Source organism: Empidonax traillii, unplaced genomic scaffold (genome assembly GCF_003031625.1).
Source record: "Empidonax traillii isolate 1590-97213 ecotype Southwest subspecies unplaced genomic scaffold, ASM303162v1 scaffold519:size850040, whole genome shotgun sequence".
NCBI classification, from domain to species: Eukaryota; Metazoa; Chordata; class Aves; order Passeriformes; family Tyrannidae; genus Empidonax; species Empidonax traillii.
Window position 1 is genome coordinate 143058 of NW_020955712.1, and position 21937 is coordinate 164994.

At 47.9% G+C, this 21937-nt stretch overlaps 1 protein-coding gene across 1 annotated transcript in view; it reads right to left on the reverse strand.

The window, feature by feature from the left end:
- ZBTB7C (zinc finger and BTB domain containing 7C) overlaps window positions 1-21937 on the reverse strand; it is a 149615-nt gene that overhangs the window by 82834 nt on the left and 44844 nt on the right. Inside the window, exon 3 of the mRNA XM_027896886.1 lies at window positions 7619-7715. Coding sequence (XP_027752687.1) covers window positions 7619-7670 — 52 coding nt within the window. The 5' untranslated portion in view covers window positions 7671-7715. The remainder of the gene's footprint in view (window positions 1-7618; window positions 7716-21937) is intronic.

Here is a 21937-nt window from a genome sequence, read left to right on the forward strand (position 1 = left end):
TTTGAGTTCCCTTCCAACACAAACCATTCTACGATGCCTTCCCTCGGGAGAGGACTCAACCATGGGGCTTGTCCCCATCCATCCCACATCCCACCACTGGGAAAGCACACAACTATATAATAACCAGCAGGAAATTGTCCCTAACTTCGAGCTTAAAAGCAAACAAATCTGTGACAGCAAGGGCTTGCTGATGTGATGGCTACGGCTGGTGCAACCAGGGGGCAGGTACACAGCTCTGAATTCTGGAGAACTGAACCCACTGCTGCTGGAAAGGCACAAGAAGACCTATAAATCCTGCAGATAACACCGTGATGGATCAGTAGTGGCAAGACATTAACCTTCACTCTTGAGGAGACACCCAAATGATAACACCTGTAGCCAGGCCACTCCAGAGTTATCAGTCTTGTCACTCATGAAGATAAATCTATCTGACCTAAACCATCATCCTACACCCCTCTGGCTTCCTCACTCAAAATCCCTGTGGATGCCAGCAGGGATCGGGGAAAATCACACCTAATAATCAATTGAGTGTGCGTAACAATGCTCACATGGAAACCATTTCCTTCAGCATGTTAAAATAATCCCTCAGAGCAGGGAAAAAACAAGGTAGACTTCAATGCTGGTCTGCAGGGAAAGTGCTGCATGTCAGTGACAACTGTGGAAGGACAGAAAACAGCTACCAAAGCCTCAAGGAGCTGTCACGCACAGGAAAATGTAAGTTAATTAAAGCCACTTAAACAAATACATCTGGGACAGGGGCATGGGACGCAGGGAGGGTGAATGAAGTGATGTTAAAAGCTCAGACACATGGCGAATCCCAGACAGGAGGCAAGGAAACCTGCTTGGCAAAAAAAACCCCCAGATGAGCCCCTTGCTGTGGAGCTGTGCTGGAGAGAGCAGTGAGAGCCCCCTCTGCCCCGGGGCAGTGGGGGAACAGCATTTTTCCACAGCCCCATAGGCCTGCCTCTGCGCTGGAAAACACTGCTGAGACTCCACTGATGCTCTCCTAGACCAAACAGTGCTGGCTTGGGATTATAAATCCGGTACTTGCCTTCCTAATGTCTTCCCCTCCTGTCCCTGCCACAACATTCAACTGAAACAGGAACCACAGGCAAAGCATCCATGTGGCTAAGTGTAATAATGTAAATCCACCCCAAACACGACACCAGGGCCAACATCAGCTCCTCTGAGCTTCAGTTCCTCTGAGCACAACCTCCCCTGAGCCTCCAGAGATGACCTGCCTCCTACTATGCTCAGAAGCTGAGTGCAAGCTATTCACACCAGCCACTGCTGATATAAATGCAAATCAAGAAAAATTTGGACAGGCTCTGTGTATTTTTACTGCAGTCGGCTCCCAGGGAAGCTTGAACTGTTAGCTCTTCATAAATTCCTTTGAGCATTGGTTCAAAAGTGGAACCCAAATAACCTGCACGAGGTTGGGTCATCGTGGAGAGCCTCTCTGTCTGCCAAGGTAGATGCTCAGCCAGCCCACTGAGATATTCCTGCTTGGAAAGAAGCACTGGCCAGGAAGGGAAACAGGAAGCAAGTCCATCTGCACGCCATCAAACCACCGCTGTGGGATGACAGACAGCATGCAAGACTGCTGCCTGCAAGGGGAAGCCTTTGCCATGGCACCAGCCTGGCCCAGTTGGAGCACAGGCAGCACGGAAACACAGATGGAGTGAGGAGGGTCCAGGCTCCCAAAGCATCTTAGCCAGCTTCCCATATCCTCCTTTACCTGCTGGGATGAGGGTGATGCAGCAAACCCAACACCAAACCAGCGTGCTCCTCCAGCAAAGCCAGGAGGCTGCTGGAATCTGGTTGTCTTGGTTAGCAGGTGCAGTGAAGGACCTGGCCCACAGGGGACAAGGTCTGAGATCTCATTCCTCACCCCTGAGCTCATTTTCTAACTCCAAACCAGGCTTTAATGCAGATCTTTTATTCCAGCCCTGGGTAAGATTAACTCATCACAAGTCCCATGGCTCCAGGGAGACCTGAGAGCCCCTTGCAGGGCCTAAAGGGGCTCCAGGAGAGCTGGAGAGGGACTGGGGACAAGGCATGGAGGGACAGGACACAGGGAATGGCTTCCCAATTACAGAGAGCAGGGTTAGATGGGATATTGGGAAGGAATTGCTGTCTGTGAGGGTCGGCAGGCCCTGGCATAGGTTTCCCAGAGAAGCTGTGGCTCCCCCTGGATCCCTGGAAGTATCCAAGGCCTGGCTGGACGTGGCTTGGAGCAACTTGGGATAGTGGAAGGTGCCCCTGCCCATGGCAGGGGGTGGAACTGGATGGTCCCCTCCAACCCAAACCATTCTGTGCTTCTATGGCTCTGCAGACAGCATTAGAGCCTGGTCTCCTGAAATACAGCCCAGTACAGCATCCCCCTCTCTGCCTGCAGCTCTGGGCAGGCAGCCAAGGCCCCTCACCCATGCCCCCAACCCCTTCCCTCCCCAGGGTGATTTCCTTAATGCAGCCCAGCTGCCTGCCCCCACCCGCCAAGGGCTGACAGATTTGTGCTGTCCCCTTAGGGTGGGGTAGGTACATTTATTTCCTCTTTGGAAAAGAAAAAAAAAAAAAAAAAAAAAAAAAGGAAAGGAAAAAAGGAAAAAAATATGCAATTAACCTTTTCCTCTCCTCGCAATGGACAAGAAGCTTCCCTGCCACAGAAATAGTTTCAGGACTAAGATATCTGTTTCCCACAGCTGCACCAATGCTATTCTGGCTTAGCTAAAATTAAAGAGCTGAAGTTGTATGTGGGCCCTCATGAAAACTGTCACGGGGACCACAAGATTAGAGGGCCAGATGGTGACCTGGAAGACTGAGGTCTACTCTCAGCCGTGCCAAGGGATTCTCATATGTGTCAGAGCATGTCTGTCCACCTCTGTTTAACAGCATCCTAAAATGGTCTGTGTTGGAAGGGACCAAAGATCATCTGGTTCCAGGCCCCTGCCGTGGGCAGGGACAACTTCCACTATCCCAGGTTGCTCCAAGACCCATCCAACCTGGCCTTGGACACTTCCAGGGGCCAAGGGCAGCCACAGCTTCTCCATGTCAGTGCCTCACCATCCTTATCACAAGGAATTTCTTCATCATATCTAGTTTGCATCTCACTGCTTTTAATTTAAAACCGTCACCCCTTGTCCTATCACTACAGACCCCACTAAAATAGTCTGTCTCTACCTTTCTCCTAAGCTTCCTTTAAATATTGAAAGACCAACAAGTCCTGCCCTATCACCTCCAGTGCCCATCCAAACGCCAGCCTAGAGATCCAACAGCACTCGAAAAAAACCCAGGAAAGCGCAGGATAACCCCAGCATCCCTGCCACCATCCTCTCTCCCACCACGAGCAGGTCCTCTGCCAACAGCTGTGCCAGCTATTGTTGGGCACATAAAGCCTGGTCCACGGGGCCTGCTGTCAGCATGCAGCTCATTACTCTGCAAAGGGCTTTGAAATGCTTGGAATATGAAAGGTGCTCCATCAGGCCAAATCCAGCTCCGTTTGCTATTACAATGCAGTGCATTCCTTTTGTCTGTGCCTTTTGATGACGTGCAATTGTTCCCCTCAGTCACTGTTTCGGAGTCATTAGTTGGAATTAGTAAAGTTCCCGCTGCCGGACTTTTCCGAGGCTCTGTTCTCGGGCTACAAAGAGACAGCAAGGAGTTGTCCTGCTTTCACCGAGCTGGAGGCACAGCGGGGAGCTGTTCTGGGGGGAGAGCAGGCAGTCTCAACTCCACTTTCCCCCCTGCAGGCACCGGGATACGCGTGTGCCAACAAGATGCTGCGGGTGGTCGCAGGGGGGCCGGTGCCTCCTGTCCAGCAGGGAACCTCAGACCCTCTCATCTGGTACCTCTGGTGGGACCAGGAGAAGGGCTCCACCTCACAGTGTCCACATTTAGGCAGCACATCCCACAAAGTTTGGGTTTCTCTCCCAGGAATCCCCCACTCCCCATTTAAAGGCACCAGTACTGAAGAAGTCACCTTCCTGTGAGTGGCTTGGCACCCTCCATGGTGAAAACGCCTGGCTGTGCCTGACCTTGTCCTCTGATCTTTTGCTCATGTTGTGCCTTTCCAGCTGCATCAGAAGGCCTCTTAGCATGCAGACACTTTTTCCTGAAGGTATTTACACGTGGAACATACACCTCTCTGATCGACCTGTGCCAGTGTCTCATCACTAACAATTTGTTACTTCTGCCTTGTCTGAATCCCCCCTCTTGGTGTAAAACCATTTCTTCATATTCTATCGCTCCAAAGTCCCTCCCTAGCTCTCTTGGATGCCCTTTAAGCACCAGAAGGGGTTCTATAGTCTCCTCAGAGCCTTCTCTTCTCCAAGTTGAACAGCCTCAGCTCTCCCAGCCTGTTCACTGATCATTTTTGTGTTTGCCTCTGACAGAGGATTCATTCCTGTTCACCCATAAGCAGTTCCAGCAGACAAATGAAGTGAGGAAGCTCCACAGGCTATGCCCATCTGGTGTTGCTGTCTGGCCCTGAGGACCCAGCTCAGGTCTGGGGACCACAGCAGCCCCCAACTCACACCTGTGACCAAGGCACAGACCCTTCCTCATCCAGCCATCCCACCACCTGCCTCTGGATGCAGCATGGAAGGGTATCTGGCCACTCGAACCCTGAAACAAAACCAGGAGCAAATCAACCTCAAGGGACATCCTTCAGGAGAAGAGCTCAGCACCAAACTCAGCTCCTTTAGCAGCTGGTCGTCTCTCCCAAGGGGTTGTACTTCCATCCCCTAAGGATTCCCCTGAAAATCATCTCGTAGATCATCCCACCTAACACTCACAACCATTGTGACACAACCCAGTGCAGACAATTCACACCTCTCTCACCTTGCATTTTTTTAAAGTAACACGGTACAATAAAGCAGCCTGCCCGGATTCCAGCCTAATCTAAAAACAACTTTATGGCTTCTAATTTTAGCACTAATCTTCTTTTGTTATGGTTGTGTGATTTCTAATTATTTTATCCCCAAGCCTTGCTTTGATGGATAGTTGTACCTTTTCCAATGCCAAGTGACTTGCAAAGTGCCTTTAAAAAATACGCTGATCATTTCGGGTTCATTTCCAGTTCCTACACAAATAATATTCTCATATATGGCTTCACTGCGGAAATATTATTATTATTAAAATAATAATAATAATAATAAAAGCAACGTAATTCAAAAAGTAGAGCTCCATTTCTTAGGACTATCCCAATCTGCCCCTGCAAACATCCACATTTTCTCTTAGAAGTTGTTATAGAGCATAAATCTGCTACCGAGATACGGATCTCTCAATAATTCAGTGCCTTTGGCTTGGCAGAGCTCCCAGAACACTTTGCCTTTATCTATCCCTATCTTCAGGTTACAACACGTCCAAGAGCATTTGGCCACACCAAAACTTCGTTGGGGGGGTGGGGGGACGACGGACTGTGAGAGGAACAAGGCAAAGAAGTGGTGGCAGAGACACATTTGCTTTGATGTTCCCCTGGGGAGAGCCACCTGCCCAAATCCCCTGAGCCTGCAAATATCAGCTGGAGATGCGTTGCAGGGGTTCAGGATGAGCTCCAAGCCCAAGGTCCTCAACAGGCAGCCGCTTTCTCTCCTATCACACTCGCCTGAAGCAACCTCTTGATCCTTCTAATCGCTGACCTAGATCAAACCTGGATCTGATGCCGTTAAATTTGCACAAAAAAAATATATATATACATATATACTGGGGAGGGGATGCTGCCTGAGGAATGTTTCAGGATGCTAAACCTGCCTGTCTCTGCCACGGGATTGCACATCCTTGTAGGACCTGCCACCAAGCAGCCAGCACTGGAACAGGGGAATGCAGGCACAGGACTGGTGGATGTTTGTTGGGTTATTTCCTTCCCCAGGATTTATATTGCGCTCCGGTCAATTGGAAAACATCCACTTGACCTGCGACCTTTTTGTTTTAGTTACTCTCCAAGCTTTGACAGCAGCAGTTTAAACACAAAGCATATGAGTTTCAGCACCAAGGAAGCACCCCATCCCTGCAAATTCTGAGTGGATGGGGAGGAATATCACACTGCAACCCTGAAGGAGAATATAATTCTTGTTTCTCATTCTTCATTTTCCTCTCCTTCGCTTTCTGAGCCTGTCTCATCATCCATGTCTTCTCCCTCCCCACTGGAAACCTGAGCTTAGCTCCCCACCACGATATTCAAGAGAAGGATACGGGTCGTGGTTTGTTTAAATTCCCTGCACAATGCTGTGTTATAGAGTATTTGAAACGGGGATTGTCAAAACAGGAAACAACCCAGTCAAAATCCTCAGGCCTGGATCCTGAAATGTCACCATACAGAGCTGCGAGGGATGGAGAAAAGCCCTCTGTTCCCACACGGAGAGAGGATGCTCTGGGAGAACAGCCAGCGACACACCATCTGCCCTCATGCCATCCTGATCTTGGGAGCTGGGCTTTAACCTCTGCTGAAATCAGTGCAAAGCTGCTTTTTATTAACTGGGGAGGGGAGGGGAGGGGGAAACTAAGCAGATGGGGTTAAAAATTATAACCCTCTGTTGACTGATAGTTTTATTGGCATAGGGAATTTCGTATGGAATATCAGCGCGCTCAGGAAGCCAACCCTACAGGAAATCCTTCATCCTCAGGGCTGCAGAGCAACCTCCACAGCATCCTGCTGGCTTCCTCTCTACTCCTCCTAAAACTCACCCCTGAGGTCCTCGCCTCTCAGGCTCATGCCATGAGTTGGAGTGGGTCTTGCTGGGATAGGACTGGGCCAAATCCTGCCCGTGCAACTCAGGGAAAGCACCAGGCTGACACTGCACCTCCACGGGGATGCAGAGCAGGACAGAGTTCGGTCCCAGGCTCTTTGATTTCCATCTATCCTTGGAGCAAAGACTAAAAGTTTCTCAGAGGCACAACAGCGATGCCAGCTTTGGAGGAGAGAATGCAGCTACTGTAAACCAAGATAAGTAAGATTTTCACAACTTGTTTTTTTTCTTCAGAAAATAGATGCTGGATTTATTTTAAAAGGCAGGCTCCTGAACCTGTAGGTTTTGAGCACTTCTAAGAAGTCTGACCTGAACAAGCACCCAATATTCATTGAATATTGCTGTTGCAAGCCTTTGGTTGCTTCTGATGGGAGTGAAAACTTTCTGTTGTACTTGTTTCTTTGCTTTTACAGCTTTCTGTGAGTCAGCTTCAGGAAGAACTTCCCAAGCAGAAGAGCTGGGGACCATTACCAGAATGGTGATCCAGCAGTTCTGGTTTCCCAGAGACATGGTGGATGCCCCATCCCTGGAAACATTCAAGTCAGATTGGATGGGGCTTGGAGCAAACTGGTCCAGTGGAAAGTGTCCCTGCCCATGGCAGGGGGTTGGAATGAGGTGGCCTTTAAATTGCCTTCCAACCCAAACCATTCTGACTCTTCCTCTGGAAGCAAAGCAGATGTACTCTTTTATTTCTGAGGGATCAGTGGTACTATTTCAGTGTCAAGACACTGGAGTGACAACCTTTAGTGGGGAAAAAAAAAAAAATCCACACATTCACGGGATGAACAACAAGAAATGTCATTTCAGATGGTCTGCATAACCCAGAACATCAAATTTCACCCATCATCCAGGCAGAGAATTAGAATAATTACCTAGGGCCTGGTCCTGAAAGGTGCTGAGTGCAGTCAAGTGGTCTCCGCTCATAGAGTTCAGTATCTCAGGGGCTCTCAGCAGGGTCAGCCTTGGAGCCTGGGCAAAACAAGATAGGTTGGTCTTAGTCCAGTATGTATCAAAAAACCCCTACACAACCTATAATTAAAGAAAAAACAAAGCCAAAACCATTCCAGCTCAGTTCCATGTCCTGTACGGGGAACTAACTCAAGGGTCACGCAGACCATGGCTGAGGAGATGCTCTCCAACCCACAGGCATTCTCTACAGATCCAGGACGGATGCCTTCAGCCCACAGGAGGAAAATCACAACGGGATGGATGTGCCCATGGAGCTTCAATCCACACCCAGGAACACCTCAGTGCCGTTCCTCGGGAGCGCTGAGCTACCCGAGACACCGCACCCGGACACGGATTGCGCCGTCAACACCATCCCGGAGCTCACACACCTCCCTGGCACAAGACAAACCCCCGGCGTTGCCTTGCCAAGTCTACGGGAAGTGATAAACCTAAGAGATAAGAGGAGTTATCCGTGTTTCCAGGGAGGAGGGCGAGGAACACCCCTCGGAGCTCCCTGCCGGCTGGCAGCGACGCGCACGGCACGACAGCCCCGGGCGGGTGCGGCCGTGCCAAGTGCAGGGTGAAGGCAGGGAAGAGGATGACGGGGACAGGATGACTCCTGCACACAGCCCTTTGTTTTGGGAGGTCCCCTGAGACGCCTGGCTCTCAGTGGCCAAGTCCTCCTTCTTTCCCTAAAAGGGGAACGGATGAGGGGAGGAAAACAATGCGCTCTCTCCTCGGTTGCCTAATGGAAGAACAAAAGCACAGAGATCCCTTCCAAAATTGTCTTTTGAGGAACAGACCATTGAGCCCGAAGGCCCGGTATTTCTGGTTTATTTATTTCTGGATGAACTCCAGCCTGCCAGAGTCTTTCTGTCCTTCCTCTGGGCTCTTGCAAAACCCGCCCAAACCCACAGGGATCACGCAGGGCTTGCACAGACCCCAAATCCCATAGAGGATTTAACACCCAGCACCTTGCAGAGACGACGGAGCCAAAGGTGGGATTCCTCCACCCAGACTCCACCACAAGTATGCCTCAGCCACGGGGTGGACAGGGTTTGGAGCAACCTGGTCAAGTGGAAGGTGTCCCTGTCCATGGCAGGGGGTGGAACCGGATCATCTTTAGAGTCCCTCCCAACCCAAACCATTCTATTGACAGCCCTGGCCCAGCAGGATGCATCTGGCAGAGAGGGTCTGCTCCTGCCTGATCCCACTGAAAACTGTAACCAAAATCCACTAAAGCCAAAACCAGTTCAAAACCAGAATCAGACCTTTCCTTGCCCAGCAGCAGTGTCTGCAGAAGGGGATTTCTGCTGTGCTGACTGCTCATGGAAAGTCCCTGACTGGCCCACAGCCGTGGAAAAAACAGAAAATAGAACTTTAATACCAAGTTGGTGGAAGGCTGTCTATTTTTCTCTCCTGTGACTGGTTACCATGGATAAATTTCTGAGGTCGACCACGCAATTGTTCGCTGCACTGCTCCTATTAAACAGAGGATGATCAAATCATCCCATTTGTACCGTACTTTAATTTCCAGAAATTCTTTGTTCGTTTGTTTGCTTAAATTATTTCTCTCATTTGAAGAAACAATGCAGCCTTACAAAGCAAGGGCCCAAATCTCTCGAGCCACCCTGCTGTGGTTCATTACTTCTACACTAGTTAACAAGGCCAGTAATTTCCCTAAGGTTTAATAGAAAATCCTCTTTCCAGAATGCAGAGAGACAGGGCATTTTAACAAACTCGCTGCTGTATCCCAGAGATGTCGTCGGTGAGGGATATCCTAGGCAAGGCACAGGTTTTCCTTAGGGTTAGTACACAGAAGCAGGTAACTAAAATGATTTTTTTTTTTTTTTTTATTCACCAGAGGCTACTCCCTTAGCTGGGGAAGGTCAGAGCTCAGAGCATCAGCTCCACTTGGAAATGGGTTCCCAAAGCACTCCAGTCCTCATCCCAAAATATAGAGTGGTTTATCCCATTGTGCTGGGATCAGGTAGATGATACTGGAGGAGTAGATCCAAGATGTACCCGGGGTGTATTTGATGAAAGAGGAACACAGTCCTTTTCATCAGTGATATGGATAGCAAAGTTCACAGAATACCTGCCCATTACCTGACCATAAACTGCCCTTCTCACTAGTTTTGCCAACCTCTTTCTATGCCCAAATCAGAAGAAAATATTAAAGTCTGAAATAAAGACAGAGAAGAGCTTGTGGAAATCAGGCAAATACATATAACATCTACACATATATGTTGGGATCATAGAATCAGAATCATTTGGGTCGGGAGGGGCCTTTAAACTAAGAAACCAAACTTAAAAAAAACCACAACAACTGGAGGACCAAACTAGGTTAGTGATCTAGTCCAAACCCCTTGCAATCAGCTGGGACATCTTAAATATACATCTTCAACATATATATATATGTTTTATATATTAAAAAAAACAGCCCAGTAAATCTCTGTTGAGATGCACATGCAGGTGAAAAGCTGGGTGAGAAGCTGGCAGTGCTGCCTTGAGTCACAAGGGTATTTACCCTACAAGAGCCTCTGCAGCTCCCTAATATTATTTATACAACAGGATTTGTCAGGCAACAACTACAGATGTTCTCAGGGAGCCTCCTTACTTATCCACTGATAATACCATGTGCCTGGGACAGCTGAACAAATCCTACCACGTAAATAATAAACACACGGGCTGGGTTAATCAGAAGGAGGCAGGCGAGGAATCTGGAGATTCCCACAGACTCCCAGCCTCGGGGAAGGAAACAAGAAAATGCCCTGACCTAAGCAGGGGTGAGTCCCACATACCCACAGATCACAGGGAGATCACAGGAGCTGTTTGCAGATCACTTACCGAACATGAATAATTCAGGCAGAAGCGGCTGGGAGTATGAGAACAGATAGACAAGAGCTCGCTGCTGCTGCTGCTGCTGCTTTGGCAGGTTTTATTTTATTGAGCGAGGCCAAGAAAACACGAGCCCCAGCAAAAAAAATCCTTAGTTCAGTGTTGCCAGTGTCATGACTTCGCTGACAATCCCGTGATTTATGGTCTTTTCACCAGATCCCCAGTTGATTATGAATGCCATTTCCCTCTCCCCCCCCCGCCCCAAGGCATTCCTGTGATTATTTGGCTGGGCAGGTAGGGCAAAACATTGTGCTTTTTTTGAAAGGCCTTCAGTACCCACCTGCAGTCCAGTGCATAATTACACGAATCACAGAACTGTTGGGGTTGGAAGGGACCTCAAAGACCATCCAGTTCCAACCCCTGGGCAGAGACACTTTCCACTAGAACAGGTCTCTCCAAGCCCCATTCGACCTCGCCTTGGACACTTCCAGGGATGGGGCAGACACAGATTCTCTGGGCAACCTGTGCCAGGGCATCACTACCCTCACAGACAGCAATTCCTTCCCAATATCCATCTAACCCTGCCCTCTGGCACTGGGAAGCCATTCCCTGTGTCCTGTCCCTCCATCCCTTGTCCCCAGTCCCTCTCCAGCTCTCCTGGAGCCCGTTTAGGCCCTGCAAGGGGCTCTCAGGTCTCCCTGGAGCCTTCTCTTCTCCAGGGGAACCCCCCCAGCTCTCCCAGCCTGGCTCCAGAGCAGAGGGGCTCCAGCCCTGGCAGCATCTCCATGACCTCCTCAGGATTTGCCACAACAGGCCCATGTCTTTCCCATGCTGAGGACCCCAGATCTGGATGCAGACCATGAACCATCCACCAACAGAAGAAATAAAAAAAAAAAAAAAAAAAAAAAAAAAAAAGGGTTTCCTTTTAGTGTTCACACCACCTATCAACTTCAAGACCTCCTCCCACCACCAGCATCTTCTCTGGGAAAACACAAAGCACCCAGAGACTGGTTTACAGCCTTCAGGCTCCTCTGCCCCTGCAAAAACTCGTGAATCGGGAATTCAACCCTGTAGGAGAACAGGTTGAGGAATAAAAGGTCACAAGGAGGAGGATAGAAAAGAGAAGAAAGAAAAGAAGCGATGTTCTCTAATCCTTGTCCCAGAAGAAAAACACAAGTAGTGTTGCTTCTGTGGGGATAAACTAATAGCCCATGAACACATTATCAGGAGGACTGGAAGCCAGGAAGCAAATGAAGAAAAAAAACCCACCGAAAAACCAACAAACCAAAGAAAACACAAAGAAAAAAGAAAAACCCCAACCAACAACCCCCCCAAAAAACCCTTAACAACCAACAACCAAAAAACAAAAAAAAAAAACCACAACAACAACAAAAAAACCCAGCAATAACAAAAAAAAATTAGGAAAGAAAAAGAAAAAAAATCACAAGCAAACAAACAAAACTCCAAGTAAGACACGTAAGAAAAGACAGAGATGGTAAAGCCAGGTGGTGGAAGTCAAACATGGCTTTGGTGCAACCAGCAGAAACCTAAAATTCACTCCCCTGAAAGGACATTGAATTGTGCTCATTGCCAAAGGGAAAAGAGCCTTATACTTCAGGATGGACACCACACGGGGTCAAAAACACGGAATTGAGGCTCAGGAGCAGCTGGTGAACCTGGGGACATCTCAGCCCCTGAGAACCAGAGGTGTCAAGCAGGGATCTGACACAGAGGACCCCACCTAAGTAGGGTTTTCCAGGGTTTCTCCCCAATGGAGAGACACGCTCCAATGCTAGTGACACACTCTGGGACTGGGGAACCCTCTGGGAACTCCTGTCCTGCATTTACCTGTGCATTTCCCAGCTTCAGTTCACTCCTCTGCACTGCCAGCACTGGGTTTGGCCCCAAAACAGCACACCCTGCTCTCCTCCAGCCCAGCTGGAAGGAAACTGCTGTGCATATACACCAGGTTACAGTCCCCTTACACAACACCTCTCTCGATACTGCAGAGATATATCTGATTCAAGACTCAAAGTGACAGCCAAAGTCCCAATAAATCTGGTTCTCAGCATAAACCAGATGAGAAGCATCCAGGCTGAGGTAGGTGTGACCTCTGACGCCACCAGCAAACAGATCTACACTTTCAGTTTTCCTTCAAAATAAAAATATTGACTCTGTCCACACTTTCTCCCACTTTTAAGCTACTTAAGCTTAATCTCCTGAATTAAAAGAAACTAAATTTAAACACCCTTCAGCACCACTGCTGGTAGCACTCTTGATCCAGAAAGCTCAGTTTGGAAGTGCCATCTCAACGCTGTCTACAGATGCTCTATTACCCACATCAAGAAAATTTCTCTTCAATCTTTAGCATAAATGGACAGTCTCTGATAGGGGAAACCTGTTTCTTGCCTTTATAGACCAAGTGCAGGCCTCGTCTCTGCACTAGTCCAAAATAATTACTTGGCCACACACCTCACTGTGTCCTCAGGGCTTTGAGTTCTCCACCCTTGTGCTTACATTCCATGCAGAAAAATTAACTAATCAATATACACCTGGCAGATATTCTTTGAAAAGGATATCAGGTCTCCAAAACACAAGATGATGAAAGGAGTAATCGAGTAGATTAGACTGACCAGAAAAGCAAGGATTGTAGCGTGGCAGTGGAGAGCACAGCTTTAAGCCTTTCTCTTGATATTTAAATGGCTTTATTTGCATGTCAAACTATATGAGAATTAGCTGTAAATAAATCCCTGATGAAACTATGCTGTGCAGCTCCCCCACAGCGGCAAAAAAAGCCAGGACTGGGCTGCATAATCACCCTTAACTCTGCCCCTCCAGGTGTTCCCACTCCACCTGGCTCCCAATGACCGTGCACTCCCAAAGAACAACTGTACAACGGGAATCTTTTTGTAATCATACAGATGTATATGTAACATTTCCTTACACTGTGAGCTACTTTGTGTGTGGTGGGATTTCTGCATCTCCCACAGCCTATTCAGGATCACTGCTTCCTCATTCTCCTCCAGCTACTTAACACTTGACCCTGGAGAAAAGGAGGCTCAGGAGGGAACTTCTCAGGCTCTCCCACCCCCTGACAGGAGGACTGTAGACAAGTGGAGGTCGGTCTCTTCTCACAGGGAACAAGGACAGGACAAGAGGAAAAGGCCTCAAATCGCACCAGGTGAGGTTTAGGTTGGATGATGGGAGAATTTTCTTCACCAAAAGGACTGTCAAGCCCTGGCACAGCTGCCCAGGGCAGTGGTGGAGTCCCCATCCCTGGAGGGATTTAAAAGCCCTGTGGATGGGGCACCTGGGGAAACGGGTTAGTGGTGGCCTTGGCAGTGCTGGGGGAATGGTTGGGCTTGATGGTCTTGGAGGGCTTTTCCAACCTGAACAATTCTGTGATTCTGCCCCTCTTTCTCAGGCTTGTCCGCAGGGCAAGCTTTGGCTGTGTTGAGGCTTTGTGCAGCCCTGCAGGACAGCTGGGATCCCATTTGAAGACCTGCAGGTGACACTGGGATGCAAACAATAACAGAGATGCATGCTGTTATTTTAAATATCAACAGGAAGGGATGCAGTAGCCTAGTCCTGGAGGAGCACCTCTTACGCCAAGCGTGCACTGGGAGGGGTGTGCACTCGTAGCCAAACCAGCCACCTCAATGAGGCCTTTGTGCTCTGCCAGTTATCTGCAGAAGGCTTCATGCAAAGCTGGAGCCTGCGGGCCCATCTGCAGTCACAGCCCACACCAGCTCCATCCAGCACAGACTGAAAACTGGGCCAGCTCATGCAGTCTGGGGAAGGTCTGCAGAGAAGGGATTTCAGACACCTTCCACTATCCCAGGTTGCTCCAAGCCCCCTCCAACCTGGCCTTGGACACCTCCAGGGATCCAGGGGTAGCCACAGCTTCTCTGGGCAATCTCTGCCAGGGCCTCCCCACCCTCACAGCCAAGAACTCCTTCCTTCTATCTAGCCTGAATCTCCCCTCTTAATTTAAACCATCACCCTCTGTCCTATCACATCAGGTCTTCACTAAAAACTGTGCCTCCATCTTTCTTACCAGCCCCTTTTGACTAGCAAAAGGCCACAATAAGGTCTCCCTGGAGCCTTCTCTTCTCCAGGCTGAACACCCCATCTCTCCCAGATCGTCTCCAGAGCAGAGGGGTTCCAGCCCTCTGGTCCATCAAAGAGCCTGCACTCCTTGGGACCATTTCTTTGGGCTCAGCTAAGGTAGCAAGTTTGACTAATTTGAGCGATTAGGCGCATATTGAGACATAAAATATTAATATGGGAACGAATCAAAAGCAGCCTGGCTGGCCGGGCTCCCGTTTTGAATTCATTACACGCATTGAAAAAGAAAAAATAATAATAATAATAATAAAAAGAATGAATTAAAAAAAAAATAAAGGAGGTTTTATCTCGTCAAATAAGTATGAAAAGGTATAAATTCCCGACCGACTGCAGCACTTGGCCTTGCTGTGCTGGTAATTGGAACCAGCGTGTTCTGCTTCCCCGGGCGTCCCATTCACAGGAGCGAGAAGGAAGCATTCAATTTTTTTTCAATAGGGAATTTCGTCGCTGGAAAACAATCCACCTTCCTCGCACCCGAAGAAAAGCCAGAGGGCGAGTTCTGTCCTCGACCACAGTTCCATCTCGCTGCCAGCCCCAGCCAGAGCAGGAAGGAAAGGCTGCCACACTGACTGCTCACGCCATCCCAGAGCCATGAGATTGCCTTCAACACTTCAAGCTCAGCCCTTTTTCTTTTCCTTCTTCAAAACACACTGAGTTTTGTTGTTTTTTTTTTTTTTTTTCTTTTCCTTTGAGCCTGCTCGGGGGTCCAGTCTGCAACTTTTCTTACCACAACCATACGGGCTAAACAAGCCTAGATTTTGTCTCAACAGCTTTCCTTAGATTTTTGCTTTTCCACCCAGTTCCGGACCTGAGACTACATGGAAAGCACCCGGGTGTATCCAAGGGCCATGCTAACATCAAGGGGATATCTGTGAGACGTCCTCAGAGGCAGAGCACACTTTAAGTGGGTTCTTTAATGAGCCCAGGACAATTCCAGCCATATGGGACTGAGCAAAAATCATGTTATTACAGCAACAGCTTTTTTTTTTTTTTTTTAAATAGCATTTAAAACCTTGTTTTTCTACTAAAGCTGCTGCCTTAGCACAGAGCTGAATAAGGCTTCGAGGCCGCAAAAACCCATCAGACACTTCACCAGGACTCAGGAAAGCCAAGCAGCAGGCAGAGGGGCCGAGCAGTGCAGTGGCAGATGAAATGCAGCACCAGTCAACATAAAACCAATGCAGAACAGCCCCTGACAGTGGCTGCTCTAAGGATCAAGTTTCAAGATTAAACAGACTCAGAAGAAATCATCCAGTGCTTCTGTATGCATGGCAAAAATTTAAAAATCAAACTTACTTCTTCCTGTAAAACTTACTTGGAGAGGTTTTTTTTTCTCCTCGCTATTTATGTGTTTTAATGCATGAACTAATAGTTACCACAGTAAAGCCTTATTTCTTTATGCACTCAGAGAAAAGCTGAAATACCGGCCTTCTTCGCCTGCTTTCTGAGCCATCCCTCACTCCTGCCATCGTGCAGACTCGGTGCCTTTCCGTGTCACATCACATCCAGGACCAGAGGGTTGAACGAGAGAGCAACCACAGGCAATTCAGGAGGGAGTTCCTCAGAAACACATCAAACTCCACCTTTACGCCTTTTTTTTCTCCCTAAAATCTCTAGGAAAAGGTTACCACAGAGCCATTCCCAACCAATAAACAGAAACAATGTTCTAACCCCCAGTGCAGCGCTGCTGGGGTGCTTTTAGTTGGAACTGGGGTACTTTCAGCTGCCTTGAGCTGATCCCTTGAAAACGGGAATTTTCCAGGCAGACTGGTGTCTGACTGGGTGGGCAGACCTGGACCAATGGCACAAGGGGCAGGAGAAGGGCAAAGCTGAGGGCAGCAGCAAGAGTAGGATAAGGAAAGTTTAGCACAAAATCAGTACGGCATCACATGGAATGCTGGATATTTTGAGATATTTTGGGCAATGGAGGAGGCCCCTCCTGTTCCTCTACCTCAGTAAGAGACGGGGATTAAGATACCAGCGTAGAGTTGCCCCGAGTCTCTACTGAGTCAGGCATGGGATGCCTTACCAAGCCCTCAAGGAAGACATAAAGACTAAAGCATCAAAGTACTGAAATAATCCTCAAGAAGCCTTCTGGTTCACCCCCAGCCCAAAGCAGGCATCCCCAAGGACACACAGCAGGTGTTTGTCCAGCTCAGGGCTGCCAAGGATGGATCCACAGGACTGACAGGTCCTTGGTGTTCCATCAGCCTTTTCTTCAGTGGATCTGGTATCAGTGTAAAGACTCATCACTGGATCCTACCAACTCCCCAAAAAGCCAAGAAAGTCAGGAAACACTTATCTCTGCCGGATTTCATCTTGGCCCTGACAAACAAGGCTTGGACTGGTTGGGCTCAGACTCCAAGTCCTAATCCAGACCTGAACACCAGATCTTATCGTTCTCCTATAGCACCAGGGATCACGAAAAACCCCAACAGATTTTGGAGCAAATTAAATGCAGGCTTCTGTTTTTTTCAAGCCAGGATCACCTTTGTTGAGCTGCCACCAAAGCTTCTCTTAAAAGTCATTAACCATGATGGCCAAAACACAATTACACCTCACTCCTCCCCTGCCTCTCCAAGGGCAGGAGATCTGAGCCACTGCCTCACTGATTGTCCTACTGTTCCACAAAGTGGCACCTCTCCAGAAAATTGAGCACTGAGAGCCATTAGAGAGTGCCCCAGACAAAGAGACCAGAGATTGTTTCTGGGATTATTAGAGGCAAGCAGAAAGAAGCGTCTCACAGGGTCTTTGTGGCACTTAATGTTGACAGCTCAAAATAATGGATAGCACAAAACAGAGCAAAGATGATTTAAATTGGGCAACTCCCGGGAAGTGGTGTTCACTCAGGCTTCCCAGAGGAGAATCACCATCTCTTAGAAATGCTAACACCCACACCAGTGTGCACTCCCCCTCTGCAGCACATACACACACAGACACATCCCTTTTTAGGTGATCTGCAGAGAATTTACTCAATTTGCCAGCGGCCACCGCACCCCTTCCCTTAGGAGATGGAAAAGGTGTATAAATGAGCAATATTAGGTGCAGCTCATCAATCCTTCCACAAAAACAGCCTTTAATTTCTATCCATTGCCACGAGCTCAGGGACCTGTAGGAAGGGATTTACACATCCACATTCCAGCATTCACTACACAGCTCCCCCCAAAGCCACCCAGAGGAGAGGGGACTCACTCCTACTCCAGGTGTTTGACCCCCTCCGAATGGCAAAGGCTCTGAAGAAGTTTCAGGGCCACTTCATGCCAGTCCCAGCTCCGTGGGATCCATATGGGCCTCATGTTCAGTAACAGGCATCTCCCACCTATACACATCACCTCTCTCTCTCTCTCTCTTTGAGAGGGCAGCAATTAGAGAGTCACAGAATCAATCAGGTTGGAAAAGACCTGCGAGATCAGAGTCCAACCTGTGATTAATGCCCAGCTTGTCCCCCAGCCCAGAGCTCTGAGTGCCACGTCCAGTTGTTCCTTGGACACCTCCAGGCTGGGAACTCCACCACCTCCCTGGGCAGCCCCTTCCAATACTTAATTACCATTTCTGTGAAGAAATTCCTCCTAATGTCCAACCTGAGCCTCCCCTGGCGTAGCTTGAGACTGTGTCCTCTCATCCTGTCCCTTATTCCTGGGGAGCAGAACCTGACCCCCACCTGGCTCCGCCCTCCTGTCAGGGACTGTAGAGAGTGAGAAGGTCCTCCCTGAGCCTCCTATTTTCCAGGCTAAACAACCTCAGCTCCCTCAACCACTCCCCAGAGGACTTACTTTTGATGCCCAAGCCATTCTCAGCCTGCCCAGGAAAGCATGAGAGGGATGGAGACAGACACACGTGGCTGATTACCTGCCTGCCCGTGGCAGCAATCTGTCTTCCCAGGCACACCACTTGGGTTTTATGACCTGAAACACCACCAAAAGCAGCTCCTGAACATCTGAGGATGCAGCCCAGCCAACCCTGCACTCACCCTGCAGTGGATAAAAGCCTGTTTAAAAAGGGATCCATGTGCACAGAGCCCTCTGCAAGCATTGTCACAGTGATGGGGGCTTCCCACACCTTTCTTGCAAAAGAACAGAAGGAAGGAGAGAAAGGAAGAAGAGAAATGAAGAACAGAAAAGAAGGAGAGAAAAGAAGGAGAGAAAGGAAGGAGGGGAAGGAAAGAGAGGGTGGAGAGGAAGGAGAGGGCAGAAGGAAGGGGAGGAGAAGGTAGAAGGAAGAAGATGAGGAGGAGAAGAAGAGAAGGAGAGGAGGAGAAGGAAAGGAAGGAGAGGAGGAGAAAAAAAGGAAGCAGAGGAGGAGAAGAAAAGGAAACACAGGAGGAGGAGAAGAAGGAGATAAAGGATAAGAAACAAATGGGAGGAGGAGAAGGAAGGAAGACATCTCCAAATCTATTCTGGAGCAACGCCTGAATCCATCCAACATGAAATGTGGCCACAGTACTGTTTTCTTCCCAGGCAGTCAGTAAAGCAGTTTACCTCCATCTTCTGTTTGGCACAGAAAACCAGCATGGAAAACTCCAGAGAGGGGAAGTACAGATGTGTTATGGGAGAGAGATGCTGCAGAAAAACGCCAACCAGACACTCTCTAACGGGAGTGTGCCAGGCAGCAGGGAAGGAGAAAAGCAACCTGCACCCATGGACATGCCCATCTCTTTCTTTCAGTCCTATTTGTGGAAAAGGTGACTCAGGAAAATTGGAAAGGAAACCTCAGGTGGTGTGAAAGTGGGACAAGACACCATTTGTTCTCGAGCCTCACAGCTGGAAAGCACATAACCTGCCCTTGCTGGGCAGCTTGGTCCAGAGAGGACTTGTGGGAGAGGAGAAAGCTCTGCCTGCTGGGTTTCCTGTGCTGGGATTCACAAACACACACACCCCACTGCTGAGCTGGAGGACCAGGGACTTCGCCCTGCTCCCACCCCTGCCCATGAGCTCCCATGCAATGCCACATCTGGAAACATCAGTCACTATACACTGCGTAAAAAGACCAACCACGGGTCAAGACATGGGCATGAATCACCTCTGCAAGGCATATCAAATGCTGAATATGCCTGTGATACTGCAGGTATCACATTTCACCTATTTCTTACTGTAATTACAGCACCACAGCCCTCACTGTGGATTCAGAGTGGTATTTCAGAGCTGATGTTCATGAAGCTAAGACTGAAAGGTGAGCAAACCCTCAGTTTGACTTTGTGCTTCAACGGAAAGAACGAAAGAAAAAGAACAGAGAAAATATCCATTAAAATGGATAAAAATAATAACAAAAAAATTTTTAAAAAGGAAAAAAAGGGAAAAAAAGAAGAAAAAAGACAAAGAGGGAAAAGAAGAAAACATGGGGAAAAGTAATACAGAAAGTGAAAAGAAAGAAGAGAGAAAGAACGAGAAGAGGGGGGTGAGAAAAGGGATGTAAGAAAAAGGGAGGAAGGAAAGGAGGGGAGAAAAAGGGAGGGAGAAAAGAGAGGGAGGAAAAGGGAGGGAGGAAAAGGAGGAAAGAAAATAGGGAAAAGAAAAAGGGGGAAAAAAAAGGGGGAAAGAAAAGCAGGGAAGAGAAAGGGGGAAAGAAAAAGGGGGAAAGAAAAAAGGGGGAAAGAAAAAGCGGAAAGAAAAGAAAAAGGGTGGGGAAAAGAAAGGAAAGAGATGGGAAAAAAAAAAAAAGAAAAGGGGAGAAAAGAAAAAAAAGAAAAGAGAAAGCCAGCAAGCAAGAAAATCTAGAGAACTGATAGTTTTACAATACTAAAAGGAAAACCTCAAGTCATTTTTTTAAAAGTGCAAGTCCTTCCTAATAAGATGCCCAACAGTCTGTGAATTATCCAGCCATAAAACTTCCACTCGCATGTGACATTTGCTGGTAGGAATAAATCAGGGCTCAGAAAAGAGGAGCTGCTTTGGAGTTCAATGGGTATTATCCTAATTCTAAATGTATTAGCAGTGGTCTGAAAGCAGGACATTGTCATCCAGACAGACGGACAATGTTCATAACCAATGGTAATTTGTAGGAGGCATAATTTGCCGCTACCAAAATAGCACAGCATGTGGGTTTTTTTGCCCTTTTTAGTCTATAGCTGTGTCGTTTCTTTTGGCTTGTTGAAAGAAATCTGCTCTGCACACGCGGAGCAAGAGCTCGGACCTTCAGCAGCTCATAGAAAACAGGTGGTCAGGCACCGGGGGGAAACACAGCCTTTTGGAAAAAGCTAATAAAATAAGCAGATGATTACAGAAAATGGAGATGGAACCGACTTCCCTTTCAAAAACAGAAAGTCCCAGAAAAACTAAGTTTAGAGTGAGCAAGTGCTGATTGAAAACACACCCTGCCACTGCCGCCTCTCTGAGCTTTACCAACAGGCAGAGTTTTCACCTAAAAAAAAAAAAAAAAAAAAAAAGATTATTTAGGAAATAAATAACGGGCTGACCATGCCTGAGCCACAGAGTTCAGCTTTCCCCTGGCTAACCTGGCTGTTTGGCTTAACATCAAGCAGGCTGGGGACTCGGGAAAGCCAGGCTGAAACAGATTTGCTGTCCCAAGGCTTCATCCCTGCCATCATCATCTCCCCACCGGACAAGAGCGCGCAACACTTACGTGGGGGTTGAATTTTGGTTAAGTTCCAATCCTTTTAACTTTCCACAGGGAGAATGTTAGGAGGCACCTCTCCTGCATGCTCCGGAGGGCCACTCTTTTAAACTGTCGGCTATTTTCATGGTGCAGTTTCACCAAAACCAAACAAAACAGAAGGGATAAAATATAAAGCAAAAAAAAAAAACTCACCCCAGAAAAATAAATGCCTGTATCCCTAACAGAGCAGCAGGGTGGAGCCAGCACACCCTTATATTTAGCTGCAGGCAAAGCCTTAAAGTTGTAGTGCATTTATTTTCCATGAATCACATAAATGTACAAGATCAAAAACTCCCCAAACTCTCGCTATTTGCCCCGTTCTGCCTCTCATGGGGCACACCGGGATTGTTACCACTGTCTTATTTTTATTTTCTGAACTCGGGAGCTTTGGGACGGATCAACAAGCTCAGCTGAAGTTACCTCGAGCTCAAGTAAGTGCAGTTTCCCACAACCCTGGGAAAATAAATTATCAATTTTTTTTTTTTTTTTAAACAGTGGGAAAAGGTAGTTAACGGGCTTGAATCAGACCTCATCACATTTAGAAAATGCTCAAGGGTTCAGTGCTGGTCTCAAAAAAAAAAAAAAAAAAAAAAAAAAAAAAAAAAAAAAAAAAAAAAAAAAAAAAAAAAAAAAAAAAAAAAAAAAAAAAAAAAAAAAAAAAA